The sequence below is a fragment of the Coturnix japonica genome, chromosome 18, assembly GCF_054131305.1.
Source record: "Coturnix japonica strain WE chromosome 18, WE-NBRP24, whole genome shotgun sequence".
NCBI lineage: Eukaryota > Metazoa > Chordata > Aves > Galliformes > Phasianidae > Coturnix > Coturnix japonica.
This window is the reverse complement of record NC_140680.1, coordinates 11382325-11405955: the sequence shown is the minus strand read 5'-3', so window position 1 is coordinate 11405955 and position 23631 is coordinate 11382325. Positions and strand designations below refer to the sequence as shown.

The window sequence follows — 23631 nt, the reverse complement described above, 5'->3', positions numbered from 1 at the left end:
AGTTTCAAAGAAACTCAAGGACATGGTTTGTTGCATAACTAGAGAGAAGAACATTAAGTTTAAACATATCCAAATTAGTTTTTAGACATAAAATCTCAACGCCGAAACTCTAAATCAATGTAGACAAAGCAGAAAACTGGAGAGCCCAATACATTATGCACAAATGTTACTCGTTAAACATAATTCAAGTAACCTACTTTATTAGCTGCAGACCAAACACAACAGACAGTCCAGAGGTATTTAAATTCAAGTCAGCATTTTGATACTTCTATTCTTACCTGGTAGCAGATGGCACAGATGTCATTGTGTTGTTCCAGCTGCTCTTTTGTGGCAGTGGGCAGTGACTTGATCTTATTCACAGCATCTCTACGAAGAAGGAAACTTTTCCACCCCAGTTGGGCCCGCAACCACACATTGTAGTAGGAGTGAATGAAGATGATCACCGAACCCATCACAGTCCATTCACCAAAGACAGTTTCTGAGACACCATATGCCACCACACAGAGAGCAACAAGGAATTCCAGCAGTCGGTACGTGCCATTTACATAATAAATCACATCGTCCATATTTTCAACTGGTTCTTTTCTGAACTCTTCTACCATAAACAAAACATAAATGAAGAGTGTCCCAAGCACCTGTAACACAGTGCAAGACCATTAGCTCAGCATGCAATCCTGAACTGGAGCTTCAGTTATACAGCATTATCCATGGAGCTCTGCACATACAGTGCTCCCAAGTCAGACTGAGGGCAGGCACGTCCCGAAGCAGCAAAACTGTTGCTGAACTTCAAGACAAACAAAAGCCATTTCTTCTCATCAAGCATTTACTCTTGCTCTCATGTGCTTCCCCTTCTAAGTATTTCCATGAGCCCAAAGCACAGCTGAATTGATTAAACAAAAATGTTAAGCATCAGGAGGGACAATTTTATAAATTAATTACAGGAAAATCTTATAACAATAACAATCATGGCGTGAAACACTTCCAGTATTTACAGTACTGTGTCTGGAGCAGCAAATTACTTTTAAATACCCATCACTACACAACAACATATAAATGAGTGCTCTGGGAAATGTTTCTTTTATTGTGATACTCATGCCCTCAGAAGCTGCCTGGCTTTACAATTCAAAATAGGCTTCCACTCTCCTACATTCTCAGCCAACCCTTAGGAATTCCTTAGCCACAGATACAGGATAACTTTTATATCATATCTTGTACTTCTGCCCTTTTGTCCGCCCCGTTATATTCTGATCATGCATTTTCCCTCCTAGAGAGGCAGCATCACAGTTAAGGCAGTGATTCCATTTCTACAGGACTAACATTGTTACCTGAAGAGAGGTGAGAATACTGCTGGAGATAATGATCAACAGCCAGAAATCCATGTGGAAGAACTGACAAATCATGTAGGCCATGTACGCAGGGAACACAAGTAAGAACAAACAGAGGCTGACTGCTCGGAAGTGCTTCCACAGACTCCTGCAAACAACACAGTTGGGTTTTATTCATTTATTTATTTCAAGTCAGATGTGAGGGTCAGAATAAGAACAGGCTCACCCCTGGATGATTAGATGTTTGCTCGAGGCTTTAACTTCTTAAAGGGAATTTTTATGTTACTCGGGCACAGTCTCATTCCCAGCATGCATGCTAACAACACAAACACTATGAAGAGTTCCCCCTCTTACCTGATCTTTGCTGTTTTAACACAGATATAAGATTATGGACAAAAAATCATCTACAATAATTGTCCTATTGGGTCAAGTCAGAGGTTAGACAAATTAAGCACCTACATACTAGATGTCTCCCTATATACTAGATGTCTCAAATGAAAGTCCACTAAAGAAAAAGCCTCAGTATGTTTTTAATTGTTTATACGCCTTCCAATATAAACAGAGTTCTCCCAAATTATTTACTTATTACTATACTTCTATGGCTTTTTGCTAACAAACACGAGGCAAAGGTATTTCTTCTTACCACCAGACTTAACCCTGCTGCCTTCAGAAGTATATTTCCCAGTTACTGGAATGTGAGGAAGAAGCAGCAGATATTTATGTTTTACTCCTCTTTATTACTTACTTCTTTCCAGCCTCTCCCCCAACACCAACTTCTTACATTCAACCATTTGCAAAGGCTTTCAGGGCATCTCCAGTAATTACTATGCTACCCCTACATGCTACTCAGGTTGTATTTTAACTTCATTTAACTCTGGTAACGAGGTACTGAGAAACTGGGAACACTGGGAAAACGAGGCAGTAGCAGAAACTGGCCAATCTAATATAGTCTGAGAAACCATCAGAATGTTACTGTAAGGTTTGTAATTGTCTGTGGGCAAGGGAAAGAGGGAGAGCTGAAGAGGAATTTATCTTGATCCGAATTAATTCAGAACTGCCAGAGACATTTGACAGACGAGAGATCAAAACTGCAGTCACCACAGGCTGCTTGTTTAAGCTGGGCAGATGCTCATATCCTGGCTCTACTCCCTCTCCCTCTGTTAGTATATTCTGAAGTTAACATTGCTGCAGGACAGTGGCAACAAGTAGCCTCTAAGCTATACAAACTCTCTGCACATAAATAAACATTCTCTTTCACTTCCTTATTTACAGGCTATGAAAAAGGAAAGAAAACACAAGCAATTAACAAAGATGCAAACACAAATAGAATATAACTAAAGCAGATACTAATAAAGCCCGTCAAAAAACAAATTGTATTTAACAACAATCCCACACAATCAAAACAACTAGTACACTAATATAAGCCTTCCACATCTTATTTCCTGCCAATAAACCCTATTAATTTGGGATCACCATTTCAGAAAAATATGGGTTTTAGAATATCTAACACAAGCTCATCTCTATATACATCCTCAATAGCAGTCTGAGATCATTGCATGAGAGGGAATCCTACTCAGCTTCAGAAGAAGGTAAGTAAAATCCACAGAATGGAGTGGTGGGAAGAAAACACAGGCTTTGGAGTGCTGGATGTGCTTAACTGAAAGCACAGTCTTGCTAAGTAACCTCTGCAATGCTGAGGAGTGGACAGCCAACAGCTGCAGAGCAGCATGAGCTTAGCAGGCTGGATGGACACACTCCTGAGCAGGAGCAGCTCACCTTCATTTGCCAGCATACAAACTGCTGAAAAGCATTACTGAGTGCACGTGAAGGAGTAGTACCGAGAGAGAAAAACTAGTGAATTTAGGCTAGAAATCTGAAAATAGAAAAGACATGATAGTTTTATAAGGTACTAAAAATCCCAATCAGGTCATTAATGATTAATTTACTATCTACTAAACCAGTACTGAGTAACTTTCAGTTTAGGAAACCAGTCTCTTACTTGTCTCTTGAGGCTCCCAATGCCAGGACGATGGGATCAGCAATTTCCAGCATGGACTGTAGTATGGATGCTACCACAATGAACAGAATAATACTGAGCAGGAACGCCCGATGCACAACTTGGAGCTCAATCAAACCTGTCTGCACAGCCAGGATCAGAAGCGTGACTCCTTCAGTCATTCCCCTGCAGACCAACACAACCAAGAAAAACAACAACCACATGCTACAGTTGGAATAACTGAAAAACATGGATCCTTACACAGGATCCCAACCTCATAGCAGAAGAGTTAAGAGCATTAGGAAAAAGTCAGATCCTATATTTTAGTTATTTCCCACAGTTCCTTATAAGCGAGCCATACAATGTTGTCATTTAAGACTCTAAGATTAGTAATGTTTCACACATGACTACAGGGTAAATGACAAAATGTAAATGTGAAGTGCTTATGTCATCCAAGCAAGTGAAAATTTTCCAGTGACTCACATTAATGAAGGTACTAAGATAATCAAACTGTGGAATTTTAAATCCCACGTAACAGCCCTGAATATGTTACAGAAATAAATCATCTCCAAAGTCTATGATAAGCTGTTCTTTCACCTCAAATCCTTCCAATGTACAAAAAGACTGATTTACAGAAAGCCTGTCAAGGATAGCCAAGCGCTCTTAAGTTATAAAACAAAAAATCCCCACAACTCTATATTGATTCTATTTATATATCTTTTTTTCTCTCTCTTTTTAGACCCTAGGCACTATGACACACTTACCTATTCATAGCAGGATCATTCATGAATGCTCGGTAGCCCTGCAAGTAAAACTTGCAGAGAGTCAGAACTCCCAGAGCAACAAAGGAGACAGTGAAGACCAAACCCAGCAGCGAGTATGGAGTGCTACAGCATTCTGCAATACTGTGAGGAGACAGAGAGGAAAAAGACAAAATTGAAAACTATCATCAACTAAAAGCAGTGTGATGAGCTCTGCCCTTGATCTCTTAAAGGTGCAGACTGTTCTGAAAGCACAATTGGATTAGTTTAATGGAAGTATTAACAGGAACTACAGCAGTTAGCAGAGCTGACAGGTTGGAGCCATCAGTTTGTCTTGTACTGCTCCCTCCAGCCTTTCTCCACCGCTGTGCCACACGGTGGCACTGTGTCCTGCCTGCAGAGGGTTTCCACAGCCAGAGGGCAGCTGAGTCCCAGTGCACCTGGGTGGTGAAGTTGAAATTTCGCACAGATACCACGAGCAGAGTTAAAGCAGATGGATTTGCTTAAGACACTTTCCACTCAGATCTGCACTAGTGCAAGCAAATGTCCAAGTGGTAAACACTGTTGGATGACCAGACTTTTCCAGCAGTGTCCACAGGTAACAGTTGTCTTTCAAAAGGTTGTGTCAGAAGCAGTAAGACAGGGAAGAATATCCCCTCCCAGCTGGGTTTTTTCTTTTATTTTGCTACAGCAGTAAGATACCAAAAACCGAGGCTTCTGAGTACATCTGATAATACCAAGAACAGCAGATTTCCTTCATCTCCTCTTTTATTGATCTTGGCATTGCATTATGTGGAGAAGCCCAAGCCTCAGGGTACACTTGGGCTCCTAAGAAATGCAGCTGTCAGAGCACAGAGAGCACAGCGCAGATACACCACATGTCTCAGTACTCAAGGAAGAGCTGTCAGCCAGGGATTACACACCTGGAACTCCTCAAATACACAACCCCAGGTAACAGCACATCAACAGCTCCATTCATTAAAAAATAACAATAATAAAAAGATCTTAGCTCATCCACCAGGATAGAAGTCTTTTATGAGAGAAATTATTGTGGTCAAAAATGTGTCAGACTAATTAACCAACCGAGGTGTGAACTAGTCCAGCAGTTTGAAAAGACAAAAGTGCTATGAGGAAGAATATCCTTCAAAAATAAGCAAAGCACAACCAAGTGACGTTTACTTTGTTTTAATGACTACTTGAGCTGGAGTTCTCCTTTGACAGCAGTTCATAACAGAGTATTTTGAAGTGTTTACATACACTATTTGCAGAGCTTTTGGTAAGCCTTCCACTTCTATCTATTTACTAACCTGAGCAGGGCTGATAAAGCCTTCAAGTGCTCCTTCCAGTCAAGGCAGTGAGAAACAGATATTTAAATACAGTATTTTTGCAGAACTTGAGGAACTCTAAGTTTTGTTTACCAGAAAATAAGAATCTTGGCCATTCTGACTAATGATCAGTTCTTTTTTTCCCCCCTCTAGAGTAATTTTTCCATCCTTCTTAAACTTATTTCCACATGATGTTCCATTCAAGGGTCCCACAGGAGCTTAAGAGCTTGCAGAAAAGCCTGAAGAGCTCAGACTGTTATGTTTATGTATTAAGCACAAGTTTATAAGTTGTCCCAAGGAGCTAAACTCTTCAAAGCATATAAAAAAGTCACAGCAGTTATACAGCCAAGGAAAAGATTTTGATAGGAACATCAAGGACAATGAAACAAGCAGAATTTTGTTTTTTTAAACAGTAAATACACGTGCAAGAACTTTCCAGTCTGATAAGAACAGACATCACTCCCAGTCTTATAGAAAGGTAAGAAATGTGCTCTTCTTACTTCCTCATCAAAGGATTTTTTTGCTTTATTTGGGAACTCTCCCCCAGTTCTACTAACATCGTCAGTCCTAAACATAATAGATGCCTCTGAAGCTTCACAGGGGCAGCATACACTGTTTCTGCAGTAAGGAGAGGTATTTGCTATGTATCCAATGCAATAAAGCCAATTTACTTACACAGTCTCTAAAAGAGATGTTTCAGAATGCACTCAAAACATAAATACAGCTACATACGGACTAGTTCATTACCTCGTCAAGAAGAGGAAGAGAAGCCTCTCTCTTGATGCCGGCTGGTCCCGTGTACTGAAATAGGAATAGATCTGGAGTGCAAATAAGACCAACCAGAACACCATGAAAAGAACAGGGACCACCAGCTGATTCCACAGAGACATCCCCAGAGCCAGCAGACCATACACTTCCACCACCTGGGCAAGGCAGAAGAAAACCATAGTTTGTTATTGGTTCACAGCATTTATGGTTTGATTAAAAAAAAAAAAAAAAAGGTTGTTCCACAATATAGCCACAATAAAACTAAGGGCAATTCACACCGCATTAGCCATCCCAAAGCAAAAAACGAGGTCAAGCAACAGCCTGACAAGGGGAAAGCCCACACTCAGCATTGACAAACTACTGTCTGATCAACTGTCTTACCCGAGTAAGGAGAAATACCCTATTGCACACCAAACCACCAGAAATGCCCCTTCCTGTGGATAACTGCCTTGGAGCTGCTGCCTGCTGCCCTCTCTCAGGAAGGATGCAACCCTCTGGCTCACACTCAACCCACTCAGATGGTTTTCCCAGCTCATGTCAGAGCAATGCTCTTTTCTCTATAGCTACTGCCAACTCACCACACACACTTGATAATGAAATATGAGCCAGAGCACTTCAGCACAGTAAATTTGCTTTGCTGATCTGTTTAAAAGGGAACACTAAATACCTCAAACATTTTATATTTAAATATCTCCAGAAGAACAGGTATCAAACTTCTGACTGCTCCCAGTCAACCAAGAGTTCTGAAGTTCATGGTTAAAAGCTATTTCAAAAGACTCAGAAGTTCAATTACATCTTTTGCACTGTAACAACTAAGTTACAACACGATCATCCTCTGGAAGCTGGAACTTCATACAGCTGGACTTAACAGAAAGGATCAAAAGGAGATCATTCATAACGACTATTTGTACAGCAGCTATCTGTAATGGCTAACATATACATTAAATAGTTGTTATTTCAACAGTGTTAAGTTGTCTACTTGAGGTTTCGTGACAAGTGTGATGGGTGTGAGGGATGTGAGGTTCATAGGACTTGCTGCAGTAGCTGATGGACAAGCAGTATGGTGCTGGCAGGGACACAGTGCCAAGCTCCTGCTTTTATCTTTGTGCACACTTGTCAAGGAACTGCATCTGCCCATGGGAGACTCCCCTGGCCTGGCATCAAGCCCAGCAATTCTGAGCAGCTCCTGGCACAGCACTCCATCATGTTGGAGACAGGTCATCCATGCTTATAATGTAGATTAATAACCACGAGGCATTTCTGGCATCTTTTGCTGCAAGTAGGCAGCCACGCTTCTGGACCTGCTTTTAAATTACATCACCAGACACAGGATGAACTACACACATGCAGAAAACTGCCTTAGTCCACCGATTAGGGTCAGGAAATATGGTACTGAACATCCTAACATTCACTGAGTTTTACCACTGATATCAAAACAGCAATCAATTTCAGCCTACAACAGCAGTCAAATCACTAACACCAGGACAAAGGCATCACTGACAGATATCTACCACACAAGGTCAGGGCATCCTAAAGGTGAGGAGGCTTGTAAAACAGCTGCACTTAGAATACAATTCTAAGCAAATAAGAAGACAACTATTTCTTATCTGCAGCTAAAATCTTCATACAACATTAAAGCACTTTATATTTAGTGCCTAATAAAACAATAGATACATGAATCAAATCCACATCAGATGTGAACTTCACACTCTGCAGGTGTTCATGCACATAGAGAATGGAAGTGCTGCTCCCACCCTGTTTCAAGTCTCCAAACAGTAGAGAAGAGGAGCACGTTTTATCCCAAATAGTACTTCTCTCTCTCTTATAAAGGAAGTGGTAAGCATGATTTTCACATTCTTGCTGGAAAACATGGATATTGAGGCTTTGCCAATAAGCTCCTGAACTTGTTTTAATCAATAAATCTACCATCCAGTTGTAGATATTTTATATAAATAACATGAGGCATAATCTTTCTGTAGCATCAATAAAACAGTTTCTCAACCAAATGTATATTAAATGTATTTATTGGGTGCCAAAGCGTTAACAAAAGGGATTTGTGTCAGATCAGTCTGTTTCTGGTAACCCCCATTAGAGCTCTCAGAAATGCTGCTTTTCTAAAGAAAATACCACAGACTTTTCTACCTCTCACATCACAGTCCAAGTCACAGTCAAAATCAGCTTTACTCCTACTCCCAATTAAATACTACTACTATTACAAATACTTTTTTCATACAAAAGGTATTTCTTGAACAGCTACTGTAATTAATGCATGGGAGTACCCTGCACACTTAGTAACGCTCTAGATAAATTCTATCCTACCACAACCCACTCTTTTAGCCTGGACCTGGGAAGGACTAAGTAAAATCCAAATAAAGTCAACCTGCTTGACTAGCCAGTATAACTCAGGCTAATGCCTTAATTGCTCACTCATACAAATTGTAAGCTACCATAAATCAAAAAGAGGATGCTATGGATAGGAACAGAATTGGCTTACTAAGAAAACATGATCTCACACACAAAAGTCAAACTACTTTTACTTATTACTACTTTCCTGCAAAAATGTTCATGCCCAGGAGAATAAAATGGTTCCATTCTGTCTTACCTGGACAAGTTCTCTGTACGCAGACTTCGCCAAGTTATAGGGCACCAGAAGATTTGATCCCAGAAAGTAGAGAACTTCCAAACCAGTGAAAATCATGGCAAATTTGTTGATGATGACAATGGTTTCCAAAGGGACCAGGCAGAGCCGAGCCAGCAGAGGGAGCATGTGAGCAGAGAAGAGCCAGATCTGTTTTGTTTTCATGACGCAGGAGCAGAGCGTGCAAACCACCAGCTGACCTGAAAACACGACAGTCTTTTATAATCAAGCTGATTATCCCCTTCAGGAAAAACGTATTTTAATTCGTTATCTTTCCATAACACAGTTATCAACATCCAGTATATTATGACAGCTCTAACTAGGACATATCTGTTATGAAACCAGTCTCCTCTGCATTGTTTGCTAGGTCACAAAACTTACCATTTTCAAACTACGCCAAGTGTGCGCTTTGCAGATTAGCAAAATGCAATCCCAAAGCACATCCAGAATCATGTTCAAACTAATACAATGTCCCAGGAATAAATCACACAGAGGATAACTGGGCAAGTCATCCCTCCCGTTTCTACATCCCCAGCTCAACCTGTATCAGTGAGCACAGCGGCAGCTTTTCTGAAGCCCAGCTCTAAGACTGTTTCATCCTGATCTACTGAAAAAAAAATAAAAAGAAAAGCAATCAGAGGTCCCAAATGGCTCCTAGAACAACAATATTTACACTGTCAAGAGGAATTACCAACAAAAACAACAAGAGACAGCCAGGTCAGCAGCTGAGATTTCAATAACTTCGTAATGCCCCGGGGCAGTTGCTCAGAATTATCACTGAACCTTGCAAGTGACAGATAATTAACAAGTATATTCTCTTAACCAGTTGGCAGGGCACGGGGACACCTTCCCTACACACCCAGTGATCTGGAAGGTGCCATTTCTTCATCAGACTGCTACAGTTTAACTCTCCTACCATTACAGTCACCGAAACTTGTACTCTTTATCTCAGAGGGAGCAGCAGAGACAGATGAACATCATCTGGGTAAGAAAAACTCTCATGCATCACCTTGGGTAAGAAACTGATGTTCTCCAGCCATAAAATAGGACCTCTGATTCTAGTCTCGTCTGATGAAACAGCAACAGCTGCTTTCGTCCTGGCATAACATGCTGAGTATGCTCAACATCCCTGCTGACTGTTCCGTTTTTCACCTTTTCAGTTTATACACTGATTGGAAGTTACTTGTTGTGGGAAGGAGAACTGCACACCAGCAAATGAAACACGTGGACATTCCCTCTTGAGGCCCTGATTTCCCTCCTGCAGTACACATTTAGTCTGTTCTCAGAAACAGCCTAAAACAACAGTGGACTTTGCAGTGACAAGGACATACTTCTCATCTTTATTTGGGGCAGCCGCCCCTTTGTGTTGCACACCGTATTATATTTCCAAGTAGGGCTATAAATAGTGAGATATCACCTACAATTTGCAGCTATAGTCAGAAGGAATCAGTTTGGAACTCATATCAAATCACTAAAAAACCTTAATGCTCAAACTATCGACTAAGACAAGCAAATCCAATGGAACAGTCCACTCTGCAATCTTAGATGCTGTGGATTGAAAACCGCAGCCAGTGACAATGAATCTGGAATGCTCCTGCAGGACTTCAAGATCCTCTGATAGGGAATGAGGCAATGAGGAAGAAATCTATTGCTTTAAGTTCCTGCCCATTCTTTTCTGCTCCCAAAACCTCCATAAATACATTAAATATACCTAAGGACTCCCAGGCAGTAAGCTAATGGAAAATGTGCAGTGAGTGAGCCCATGTGGTACTGTTGCTGTTCAAACCACATTTAGAAGGGAACTCACTATTTCATCCCCTATTTTAAAAAGCTGATATTACCAAATTTCCTGGTTATGACATTAACTGCTTGGCAAAAAGCAAGATGCCTTAAAGTTACAACATGCTCCCACTATCTATATGTTATAGAATGGCATAATGCCTCCTAACCTCTTTCTGCCTGCTGCTGCTTTGTGAAGCTCCAAAGGGATTCTGCTTTATCATGGAACCCTGCACTGCATCTACGAGAGATTCAAAGAACTAATTACAAACATTTCCTCACTGAAACATGCTGAAGGATTCTGCTGTACCTTGATGTCCTATCATAAGACAGTACATTTAGCACACCTAGAAATCAGGAGAAGAAATAACCTCAGAAGAAGATTTTAGGCATGTAGGAGATGTAGATATTCTGGTAGACCTAACATACTGTAAGGAGTAAACCCATTTAAATCTTTCTGTAGCAGCTGTCAGCAAACAGAAAGCAGCTGAGTTTTGCCATCAGTGCACGGCTGACTAAATCTGTCAATAATCTGATGGAAACCATAGACCTCAATGAAAGGAATTAGGGAAGATTTCTCTTCCGAGTTTGTCTTTGGCTTATACCTAAAATACACATGGCTCATGTGTATTCCAATATCCTCTCAGCAGAGCATATGGTATGGAACAACATCCTTAATGCTGACTTTATTCTCTTCCAAAGTTCATCTGGGAGGGAAGGGCAAGAAGGAGCATAAAAAGCCCAATTCTTCACGATTTCTTTGAGATTTTTTAGGAAAAGGAGTCGTCTCCGCCACTAATATAATGATCTAAATATAGTTTTGTGTTGCTACTCCTTAATGCTTTAATTAGAAATAACCCTGGAACTAGGCTGGAAAATAGAAAAGCTGCCTGTAGTTTCAGGCACACATCCATGAATCTATTCCACTTCTTTTTTTTTTTCCTTTTTTGTAGCAGTATGATAATACTCATCTATAAAGACAATACAGAATAAATGCTTGCTCAACCACTTCAAAGACAAAAGCGTTACAAACATTACTACTGGAATTTCTATGGTACTTTCCATCCAAGACAATCCAATCATTCTGACTCAGACTGTGAGTCTGAAAAGAACATGAAGACAGAATGCTATGTTTAAGAAGCACAATTCTAGAACTGGTAAACACAGAAGCACTAAATAACACTATTTTTTGAGAGAAACTATATGCTGTCAGTAAGTGACCAGCCACTACAAACTGAAGGGAACTACATACATGAGATCTTTGAATCTCCCTCCTTCTGTTCCTCATGCTTTGATGTTTTCACAGGGTAGACAGGGATACAGAGACAAAACTGAAAAGCTTTCTTTTAAGAATACTTCCTATGCTGCCTACTGTGGTAAATCACCTCCTATAAGAACAACTTATTGTGAAGCTTTCACCCAAAGTCCCAGGCATGAATTTAAAATGCTTCTATAAGAACATACTCACCAACCACTCATCCTACTCCAACAAATTATAACACACATTTAGTTTATGACCTTTGGAACTGAAATAAGCATGAACTGCAACAATGTGCATCTTTACAACAGTGTGATAGATTAAGATACCCTTATGAAACTCAAGCATCTGTATCTAGCATTAGATTTTTTAAATCCCCAAGGAGATCTAGAAAATACTTCAATGCTGTAAATAAGGGAGTACTGGTAATGCAGCAGAATCTGGAGAGTCAGGTAGGACACACACAGAACTCCACACCCCTATGTATTAATGAGGATCACAGCTACTAAAAGTGATAAAGAAATTTGAAAACAAGAGGCAAAACATGCCTAGGTTTCAATGAAGAGAATTAGTCAGAACTCTCTCCTGCATCACAAATATTTAAGTCACTCACCTACTAAGGCAGTCATGAAACGATTCATTGAGAGAGGCTCCACATACATTGGCCCTTCATATCCTGATTCCAATTCACTTCTCACGTAATCCCTAAAAAAAAATAAAACCACAAAGTACGTATTAAGATCCTTCTGATTGGACAAGATGCAATTTACTCATCCACACACATTTAGCTTCAGTGTACGTTACAATTAAGTACATTTCAAAAAGCAATATTAGCATGGCTGTTACAGCAGCCCCACTGACTGAAGGATATAACTGGAGCATGACTTCAGCAACAGGCATATTATCTGTAATTAGACTCACTGCCACAGCCATAGAAGTCCTCTGGGATACCCAAGCTGCTCTTCAGCATGGCCTGAATGAAACTGCTTATTGATGACGTCTCTCAAGCATCATTTCATTTTTAAGTTTCCTTATTAAGTGTTCTTTTTCCTAATTATATGTGGATTTTTTCCTCCACTAGAATCATGTGGAAAGGTCTTCTAATTAAAGGAACAAAAGGTTTTGCATCAAATAATCTCTTTGCACTGAATTCAAAACTAGCTATGAAGGAACGGTGACAGCCGTGGAAGAGTCAGGGACAGGGCTGCCTCATAATCCCTTTAACCAACAGGGTTTAAAAACCGAGCTGTGCTCTGGAGAGCTCAGGGAGACCAACGGGATACCCTCAAACTGATGGAGCACTATTGAAGATACAGTAAGATAATATAAGAATCAGACAGAACATTTGTAACTTCTCTCTGAGATAAGGTGGGGTAGAGGATGAGCTCAGGCAATCAAAGAATGAAATAAGAATCCTATCGAGAGCAGGCATTTTTCCTGCTGTCGGCAATCATCCATTGGCTCCAATGTAAGCGGGCTAACCTACGTAACAGCAAAGTAAATCAAATATGATCTTCATATGAAGAGCAAACACTTTGCACTTTCTGAAGATAATCCTGGAACAGCACAGCAGTAATTCTCCAGTGGCTCGTTAATCCCCTGCCATGAGACAGCAGGCGATATTCGTGACCCTTTGCATCCAGAGCTCCAGCTCCCTCTTCTGCACTCCCCACATGGCTGCTGCTGCACCTTTGTTATGTACCACCAGCTTCTGAGGCCCCACAGCCTCTGCCAACCCCAACCAGTCACTGGGGCTGCAGCCCAGGAATGCTGGGCAGATACCCTCAATCTGACACTGCATGGAGCCAGCAGGGTATTTACTTGAGGGGCAGCACTTCACTTACGGCATAGTCCTTTAGATCAGTGAGGCAATCCACGTTCATTGGGAACAGATGCAGACAAAGCAGAGCAAGCAAGGCTGGAAATCACAACCAATTTAAGAATTGCTCTTTATATTTCAGGGCAGAAAAAATATGCAAAGGAATACTACTAGAAGCATTCATTTCTCTCCAGAAATATGAAAAAATACTCCGGTTCTAGCATCACTTCAGCACACCAAACTAAGGTATTCACACACCCAATTACAAAAGGCCTCTGGAATTTGAGACATAAATTTCAAGGTACTTAAACAAACACTTCAAAGCCCCTTCTTCATAGTTGACAGTACTGCCTACTCAGTGCAGCTTTTCAAGTGTCACAGTGCATGCAAGGTATGCGGGTATGGGCTCTTTAGACTGTAACCTCCAATACAGTCAAAAACACATGGGGATGGAAAAGGCAGCTGACAGTTCATCCTAGATAAAACATTCCCCTTTGTTATCAAGCCAGTGCAAGGGTTTGGTTGGTTGGTTTTCAGTCTTCGAGCATCCACACAGATGCAATCCCTGGGACAAAGTCGGGTATTTTTTTTTGTTTCCATCTGCAGAAAGCACTTCCAGCATTTGCAAAACAAGCAGGATAATCTATCAGTTACAAATGGAGTAAAAAAACACCACCATGGATTCCATACGCATTTGCAACATGTTGAAGATGGCTTTTTCTATTAGCAATATTATGCTCCATTCTGAAATCGAAGGTGAAAACGATGGTTATTTCTAAACTGCTGGAAGGAAAACAATGAAGACATCTAACTTCTTCTGCATCTGCTAGGAAACAGGTTACAAAATCATCCAGAACACCAACGGTAGCAAGAAAACCTTACACAACTTAGCTAAGACACCAACAAAGCTGCACTTACAGTCATCTCTTTTATAGCAGGAACATGCCTGGAGATGACCCAAATCCTTTCAAGCTATATTTCTTGCCCTTGGCTGATTCAGTCATTCGCACAGAGGTGTCATACTTGGCTTCATTCTTTAAGTACCTCTCTTTAATTTAGATTTGCACACCTACCAGCTCAGAGAAGCAACGCTTTAAGGTCCCCTATTTATTTATTTTTTAACAGTATTTATAGACTGTGTCTGAATAAGAAATCATTCTCTTCCCACAAGTACAAACATGGGATCTTTTGGCACAGACACCAATCAAAAGATGCCTGGAACAGCTGCACTGCTGCACAAGGTGTTGAGAAGAACAAGAGCCTGCACTCGACTTTGAACAATTAAAGCTGTATTAAACTGCTGCTTTTATGTACATCTGAGAATTGTTCATTTTACTCCAGCAGTGTAAGAAAACGTTAATACAATGGCTGAAACTGTGTTATTGCTGTAGAAAATTAGCATGTAAGAATAAAGCTTAGATCAAATTGCCTGTTCTTCATTCTGTACGTGTATTCCTAGCCTCATTTCATCAAACTGCTGGGCTGTTACATGGACTGTCATGATTAACATTGCTCTGTAAAGGTGAAGAGATACAATACAATTGTTAACTGTAACTGAAAGCCAAGAAAGGTCTTCTGTTATTAAAAACACACTTTGTAATTGACAAGCACAAGACATAGCTGTTATTTTACCTAATTGGGTCATAATGCTGACACTCACTGCTTAATCTTTGCTGTTAACATCAAATACACACATAGTTAAGGTTTTAAATGTGAACAGATACTCTAAAAATTAAAAATGTTTTAAGAATACAGGTAAGACAGAATTCAATCTCTTGCTCCCTCCCTTTTCTTCCTTCTTTCCCCCTCCCAACTACCTTCAACCCAAATCTTCTCTAAGCTCCGCCAAGTTCAACATCTGGAATGCAACGATAGCATCAATTAATATAACGTATATTCCATTTTATAGCATACATAATTTTCCAATTGCTTCATTTCTTTTACTCAGTTTTATTGTTGAAATTGAGGGGTGGAGAGGGGAAAATGTGATCCTTTCAAGCAAGACATTCATGCAGCTACACATAAAAGAAAAGTATGTTTTCTCTGTCAAGACTGGCAGGGCTGTTTTTTAAAGCTGACTTCTTTTTTTTCCTTAAACAGATGGTGAATTATCTCTACCCAAATTGCTAGGCTAACATGTGATGTATAAATGCAGTGCCACCATGGACTCTCCAAGCGCTCACAAACACTAGCTAATCAATCCTTACACATTAAGGTAATTCCTGGTTTTACAGCTGAGGAAGCAAATGCTAAGAAGTGTCTTGTCAAGGTCACAAAGATCCAAAGTCTGAATCAGAGTTTAACTATACCATTCAGATCTTATTCCTAGACTTGCAGCTGAACCACAAGCTATTTCTGGGCTGGAAAAGCAGCACTGAAGGCTGCAGTCTTTCAGCAGCTCAGAATTTCCAGGATGCTGCAGAGTCACAAGTGCCAGCTGATTCTGGTCTTGTTCTAAAATCTGCATTAACCAAACTGGCCTCGCCTCAAGATGGGATCTCTTCATCTGTTTTAAATAGCCTCCCAACTGCTAGTGTGTGCAAGCAGCACACAGTGAGCAGATTTATTAGCAAAAAAAAAAAAAATCAGGAAGAGTCTACACACATGAAATCTGTACATCTCACCATGATCAGTCTGCTGAATAGAAACATCAGTTATAATTGGATAGCATCGTTAATAAGAGGCCTAGCTCCAAAAACAAGAGTGTTGTTACACTATACTAGTTTCATTATGAAAACTAAATGGATTGAGAAATTCTTTGGAAAACCTAATTCAGGTTGCATTCCCCATGTTATACAAAGGCCGTTGCAGAGCTCCCCTTGAGCAGCGCCTCTTTTCAGACCAGGCTGTCTTATATCTAGGGAATGGATAAGCTCGCTCAGAAGCACTAGCTACACTTGTTTTTTTAAGTATCTAGGGAATAGTGCTGGACTATTTGAATCTCAGACATCTTTTAATTAAGTATTTTTGTGCCAGTTGATGAAAGATTTAATTAAAGTCTTCACTAATACACTCCAGAAGCATCAAATACAGAAAGCTCAGTACAAATGCACCAAACAGACCAAGCAATAGTTATCCAACATATTTCAACGAAGCCTTTAAATCCCAAATCTCAAAACACAGTAACACTTAACAATTCACATTATGGAAAAAAACAACTACAAAAACCACATTAAGGGATAGCACTACATTTATCAAACAAAATCCATACCACCTCTCTTTGACTTGAAAGATTCAAAGATCAAAAGTGGCATAAGGATCTCTGGCTCTAAATGTTCTGGACCAAAGCCCTATATCTGATGGGTTTCTGGTACCAGTTGTATTCTCACTTCAATACAAATACAATAAATAATGTTTAGGTTGCTTTTTCTAACAAGTGAGCCCTTAACTCTATGAGGAACACACACAGACTTTATCTGTAAAAACTGAGGACTCCACTGAGGACAATAAAAAAAAAAAACTCTTTCCTTCCTACCCAGTGAATATGATGTCTAATTTCTCTCTTGCACCCTCATCAGTTCAGGAAATTATTAACTGAAACTCTGACAACTACAAGAGTTGCACACCAAGTTACTACAGAACCTTCATGAACACTTCACTGCACTTCCCCTGATCTGCAGAGTACTCAAATGTTCCAGCAAATGTTTTAGCACAACAATTTTGATGCAGAAATAACAAACCTATTACTTCACTTAAATCAATCAAAAGCACATTCTTTAATGTTTCCCATCAGCAGGAACCAAAATAAATCAGGCGTAAGTCCACATTTACAAAACTTCCCATGTAAAGACATTAATGTGAGGATGCTCTCTTTGGTTCCAATTTAACGTCTTGTCAGTAGAAAAGTTTACATTGGCTTTCAACAGATTTAACTCTGGCCAAATGAGGATGATCTACTTTGTCTCGCCTTTCTCAGAGTTATCCAGCCTATATCTTTGTGTTTCAGATCCAAAAACCTTTCTTTTTGCTTTCGTTGTAAAATATATTACACAAAAATGAATTTAAGAATAAATTCCACAACTACTTCACGTTTAATACCCTCCAAAGCACTACTTTCTCTCTTCTTGCATGTGTCAGGAATTTGAAGGTAACACTCTGTTCACTTGGTAAGATGCCTCAATGTTGAAAGCATGTTAATTAAGCCACTGAGTAATGGGTTGCTACATCACAGGTCATATTTAGTCCTGCAGTGTTTTCTTTCCTCAGATTAATGAACATTATACTCTGTAGAAAAGCAGCTAAAAACTCCTCTTAAGTCAACACAAATACACCAGAACAAGTTGACAGCACATTTAATTCCATCGGCTTTTTAAGATAAACAACAGCATGATACATTCAGTTATCTGGCACAAGAAAAAGCCTCCAGAAAACCAGACCTTCCCCAATTTGCAGAAGCTATTAACAAGGTATCTGTTATACTCTTAACTCTCAAATGAAGCTAACAATATTAACCCACTTATTCCTACCTGGAAATCTGGTGCCCAGCATACAGCAGCAGTGCAGTCAGAAAGTACAGGTAAAGCTGAACAAGGTGTTGCCTTGGTAAAGTTAGGAGTACAACACTTAAGATGTAACCTGTAACAGAAAGCAGAGTTTGAGGTTTCAAAAAAATACTACCTAACCCCATAGTTCTTAAAATATGACCTAGCACTCAAGTTAACCAGATGTCTTCAATTATCTTTGCTTCCAATTGGGTCATAAAACTCATGCATTTTTATTTTCCTCTCATCAAAACACACAGCACACTGAAACTGCTTACTTCTGCCCCCAAAATCAGAGACAGCTCTACCAGTTAGTTACATCCAGACAGCAAGGGATGGACTCGATCCCACAGTATTTTAGCAAGACACTATCTAAACTAACATAACAGTAGGAAAAGGCTCAGGTGTCCCTCTTTCAAATGAAAATAACTTTCAGTGTAACAGAAAAAGAAATCTATTCATCCAACAAACTCAATTATGAGATGTCAAATATCCTTTACTTTAAGCAAAGAACGTACACTGCGCATGCCCACAACTGAGGTAGACAGACACAGGCTCTTCTCCATTCTAATAACATTAAAGCACATTGAAGGCACCGGGGCTCTGTGAAACAAGGTGATGGCACAACTGAGTGTTTGTGGGCACTGACAGCAGCTGTTACTTCACTGCCTGTTGGTATTTAGTATAACTGTGGGAGAAGATTGAATGCAGGTAAAGCTCCAGCTTCCAAAAACACAGCCTGGCTGCTCAGCAGCTTGCACAACCAAAAGAACATAGATCTTTCTTTTTCTAACTGCTCTCGTTATTTTATTAACACAATACCTCAAAGTGCACTCCACAAACAGGCAGTGTTTGCCCATCCTCTTCACTTTCCAGCCACTCGGGAGGTCAAAGACCCATAGTGTGGTGCCTGTACTAATCTCTATCCCTGAGCTTTCCAACACAATGCAGCAAACTCATTCTCTTTCCGAAGGTCAACTGAAGTCCAGATTGAGCTCTCAAAGGTGAGACAGCTACTGTAACACAATATATTCCTACACTTACACTTGATAAAGATACAATGTCAAAGTATTTACGTAGAAGTATTTCAAGGCAACTTAGCAGGTCCCACTAGTAACAAGCAGCCCCAAAACTCTGCCAATACTCAGGTCTTCAAGGTGACTTGCAGTACACTCCTAGAAAAGCCATCAGGATGCCCAAAGCAAAACTGGCTCTCAAAACAACTGCAGGCATTTTTAATACTGAGTCCTTGCTGCATTCACAGCCTTCCCTTCATTGCTTTAGTAGGGACAAGTCTGTCTGGCACAGCCATGCCTCACTCCAGCCCTGAGTCCAACCTCCCCAAAACTTTCTCACTCAGCACAGCCCGTGACTCACCTTCAGGTGGAGGAGAACTAAATGGAGTTTGTTATGCAGTCTCTTCTACACTATAAATAGTCCAAGAATACTTGTTTACTGTATCTGCATTTAAGCTCTGCCATCTTCTTTACCTTATTCAGTCACATGAAAGGCCACTTGGTTATGAACTTGAAAGGTGCTGGGATAATTTATGTAGAAGAACGACTTTTCAGGGGGCAGCAACTGCAGCGCAGCCACATTACACAGCAGTATTTTAAAGTGACTGAAGTTCAATCTTCTCTGTGAGCACTAACTCAAACATAGGAGGATGCACTGAAGGGATGAAAAAAATCTAATCACAGAATAGAAGATATGAAAGCTACTGTCCCATCTGCACCTTTCACACAGATGACCTGCAGGCAGCACAGGGAAAAAGCTTTAAGGATGAAAGTTGCCACTCATGAGTTTGAGCCAGAATTTAAATACTTGTTTTGAAATTGCCTCTATTTACTCTGTTACATTTTGAAGGAGTTTCTTTTCACTCCCATTTACAGCTCCATCTTATAACACACTTGATACTGCAATATTTGCATTCTTGCTGCAGAGGCCCTATTCCCAAAGTGGTACCAACCTCATTTTTATCTACAATGTCACTGCCAAAAAAAGAAAGCAAATACTTCATTACCAAACTGGCTCATTGCAGAAGGAAGATGAGCTCGAATTCAGACATACCAGCAGCAATATTCTTTTCCCTTTCTTTTTGCTTTGACTAATGATGTAATTAGTATATGGCATAAATGAGATTCTACTTCAAAACAAAGGACCAGGAAATGAAATTTCTCACAGCTGCTTTCTCATCTAAATTATTACATTGTTTTCACTTGAATCTACTCTGTCAGAAGAGAACACAGTATTGAAAACAGACATTTCTTTTGGGGAAGGATCTCAAGGATTTACAACTTCAGGAACAGTCATGCTGGTGGGTAACATCTGGCACGGGTTAACAGTATCTGATTTGGCCCACATTAAAAAAGCAGAGATCCACTGCTGAGCACCTAATTGGCAGCAAAAGGAAGCAAAGAGCTTCCACCACCTTTTCTGCAAGATGGGACTGGTTCAGACACTGCTGGAGAAAACAAATAAACTAGAAAAGCTAAGTTTAACATTTCTAGACAAGAACACAGGCATCAACTGGCTCATGACCTCATTTACAACGTGTTGATTCAGCTGGATGAAAACCCCTCACTGTGCAGTGCTCATTGTTACAGTAAGCACAGCTCACAAACTGCCGTTCAGCAGTCTCTGCTTGCTTCCCACCAAGGTGTTTCCCAGCTTCCTTCACCCTGTGTTACCTCCTTCTCCACTCAGGTGCCTGAGCTTTATTAGCAAGCTGCATACAGTGGAGGTTTCCAGAGCACGATCAAAGGCACAACGCATCCTCTTTATGAACCATTTTAGTGCTCATTTGCATGATTACAGATCCCTCGTGTCCACTTCACGTTATTAATCTAAGTTTCCTACAGGGTTAGTTGAAAAATGAGAACTCTGCAGATGAAAGCCAATTCAAGAGTTCATAGCATTTCTTAATAAAACCAAACCATCTCTTGGATTCTGCTTCAGCAGAGGCTTGTCAAGGAAACACCACTCACAGAAGAAAAGCAGCTGCTTATGTTGGATACTACAAAGGAAGGAATTCAAATCTTTGAGCGCCAGAAAGTAATAGCTTGAATTGTACCAGAAAATTAATTTGGAGGGACCTATCTTCCTGCTCAGCTGCCCACTGAGGATAAAGGGCACATCTTATAATGCCCTGCAAAGCAGCGACCTGTGAGCCACTGATCACCATCAAGACTCTATCCTGGCTCCACGCAGGATCAGAGCATCACCGAGTCAGCCATTTCATTTTAGCCTAACTCTTGCCTGTCCCCATTTCAGACCTGGCCACAACACACAAGCATCAAGCACAGGCAAACTTCTGAAAGACTGTACTTTATGTAGTAGAAGCAGGATAACAACTTGCACTTTTATCCCCAGTGAGTCTAATTCTTAGGATAACCATTCACATCAGAACTATTTAGACAGAGATTTTATAAATTGCCTACCTACCTAAAAATGTCTATTTCAAAAGTGGACAGTTTTGAAAAGGTGCTCTTTAGAACCCCTGCTTGGTAAGGAATGATGCAGAAGTTACCAAACTCCTGTGGCCACACTGATGGCAGACTGGCTCAAGTCCAGAAGGAGCCACAACAGCCACTTATTTTTAGGTCAGGAGAGAAGAAAAACTCTTATACGTCCTCAGCTTCCTCACTCTCCCACTCACCCAGAGCAGCTGAAGACAAATGTCGCACACTCCAAGAAGTTTTGTATGTTGAACCAACATGGTATTTTTGCCTTTGAGAAAAATACTTTGAAAAATTAATTCTATGCTGAGAAAACACATATCTAAACCTACTCGTGCACAAGAAAATTAGTATTTACCCAGTCATGGCAGAGTACAACTATAAACAGAGATCTGAAATCATTACAAGCATCTGCATATCTCAGTGAAAATAATTGCAACAAAACAATTTACTCATTACTGGGGTACTGCCATCAGTTTCAACAGATGTTTCTTGAATTATTAAATATGTAACAGATTGGGTGTTTGAAATATAAATAACCCAAGAACTGAGTTCCTTACAGAGACTTGCAGTTATGTTAGAAGACACAAAATGGACTTGAGATTCTAGAACTGCTCTATCATTCATGGGCTGCTTCTGTAACAAAGCACACATACTGGTCAGAGTTCCAGCACGAATTACAACCAGGGAGAACCTGAACAATACTTCCAATTGAAAACACAGCTCTTAACTCTCTCCTCATAAAAGACACCACAAGAAACAGAATCTATGCAAATAAAAGACCTTCCAATCAATGCATAATAGTTCAAAGAAAGTGGGCAGACCAAGAAAGACAGCCACCATCTACCATCAGATGGCAGCATCTTCAGGCTTCTCCTGCCCCAGGTCTCTTCGCTGAAGGCCTTATTCCAAACAACTAGCTCACACCTGGTCAGTGATGTGACCAAACAATTAAGGTATTAACCATAAACATCAACAAACTGCAATTATAAACAGGGTTGGGAAAGATGACACATGTTCTACTTATCCAAAGTATTTAAAATGTTTTTTTTGAGTTTGTTTCCCAGATTTCATTATTGTTGTTATGACAAAGAATACAACTAAAGATAGCAAACTGCTCTTATTTTTATTCTTAGTTAAGAAAACAGTATGTACTTAGCATACTCCTGTGCCTTTCATATGACAGTGATTTAGTTCCAAGTCAAACTGATTACAGGTTAAGTACATGACTGTTTCCATTTAACTTCAGAGCATTTTGAGTTAGAACAAAAGAGCATTACTTCACCCTTCAGAGGAAGAAGTTACATGGTTTCATTAGCTTCCATCATCTGTATCAAAGAAGTATAAGTGACTCTCCACTCAGAGCTACTCTAGAGCATAGAAAAAAAGCACTGGAGTCTGACTGTAGCAATGTGCTAGCCTACACCAGGTATCGAGTTTGAAATAGAAAGCCATTTTAGCTAGCACTTAGGGTACTTAACTTACATAAAACAATTTTAATGAAGTGTTAACGAAACTACATTATACCTTTAAAAGAGTTGTGGACAGAAGCTAGTTCCTTTTCTAAGTTTCCCCCCAGCCCCCACCTCCAGATCTGTACTTGGTAACAGACCACTAGAACCATCACTGATACTGAAGCACACAGTGTGCAGACATCACATGCTGTGCATGCTGAAGACTACTGCAGGCCACACAGAAGTCTTTCAAAGTTCTGGAACAGTAACCACGGTGCTAACCGACAGATAAAGCTTAGAGGAAAATTGTGAAGTAATTTTGTTTATACTAAATTAATCTGCCTACATTCAAAAATTCTAAGCAGAAATTTACCTCTGCTATTTGCAATGCTTTACACGTTTATAGTTACATTTCATGCAGCTGAACTTACTGCTTCATGAAATGGTATAAAAGAGGAAAGCTGAGCAGACCGCATCCTAAAGGCTTTTATGACTTTCTCAGTACTGCTATCTGAAACGTGAGTCACACCATAACATATCACCTCACCTGACCAAACGCAATCAGCCTT

General features: G+C 40.1%; 1 protein-coding gene across 4 annotated transcripts in view; it reads right to left on the bottom strand.

Moving 5' to 3' along the window:
* The window catches only part of RNF145 (ring finger protein 145), a 36040-nt gene that overhangs the window by 2487 nt on the left and 9922 nt on the right, over positions 1–23631 (bottom strand). For 3 of the 4 annotated variants that reach the window (XM_085519281.1, XM_015876216.3, XM_085519282.1), the window contains exons 3-10: positions 18136–18244; positions 12464–12555; positions 8778–9013; positions 6155–6330; positions 4086–4226; positions 3325–3507; positions 1326–1473; positions 279–635 (exon numbers count right to left, since the gene is read on the bottom strand). In XM_085519281.1, the coding sequence (XP_085375407.1) occupies positions 279–635; positions 1326–1473; positions 3325–3507; positions 4086–4226; positions 6155–6330; positions 8778–9013; positions 12464–12555; positions 18136–18244 (1442 nt within the window). The remainder of the gene's footprint in view (positions 1–278; positions 636–1325; positions 1474–3324; positions 3508–4085; positions 4227–6154; positions 6331–8777; positions 9014–12463; positions 12556–18135; positions 18245–23631) is intronic. The other variant, XM_085519283.1, reaches the window with a different exon arrangement.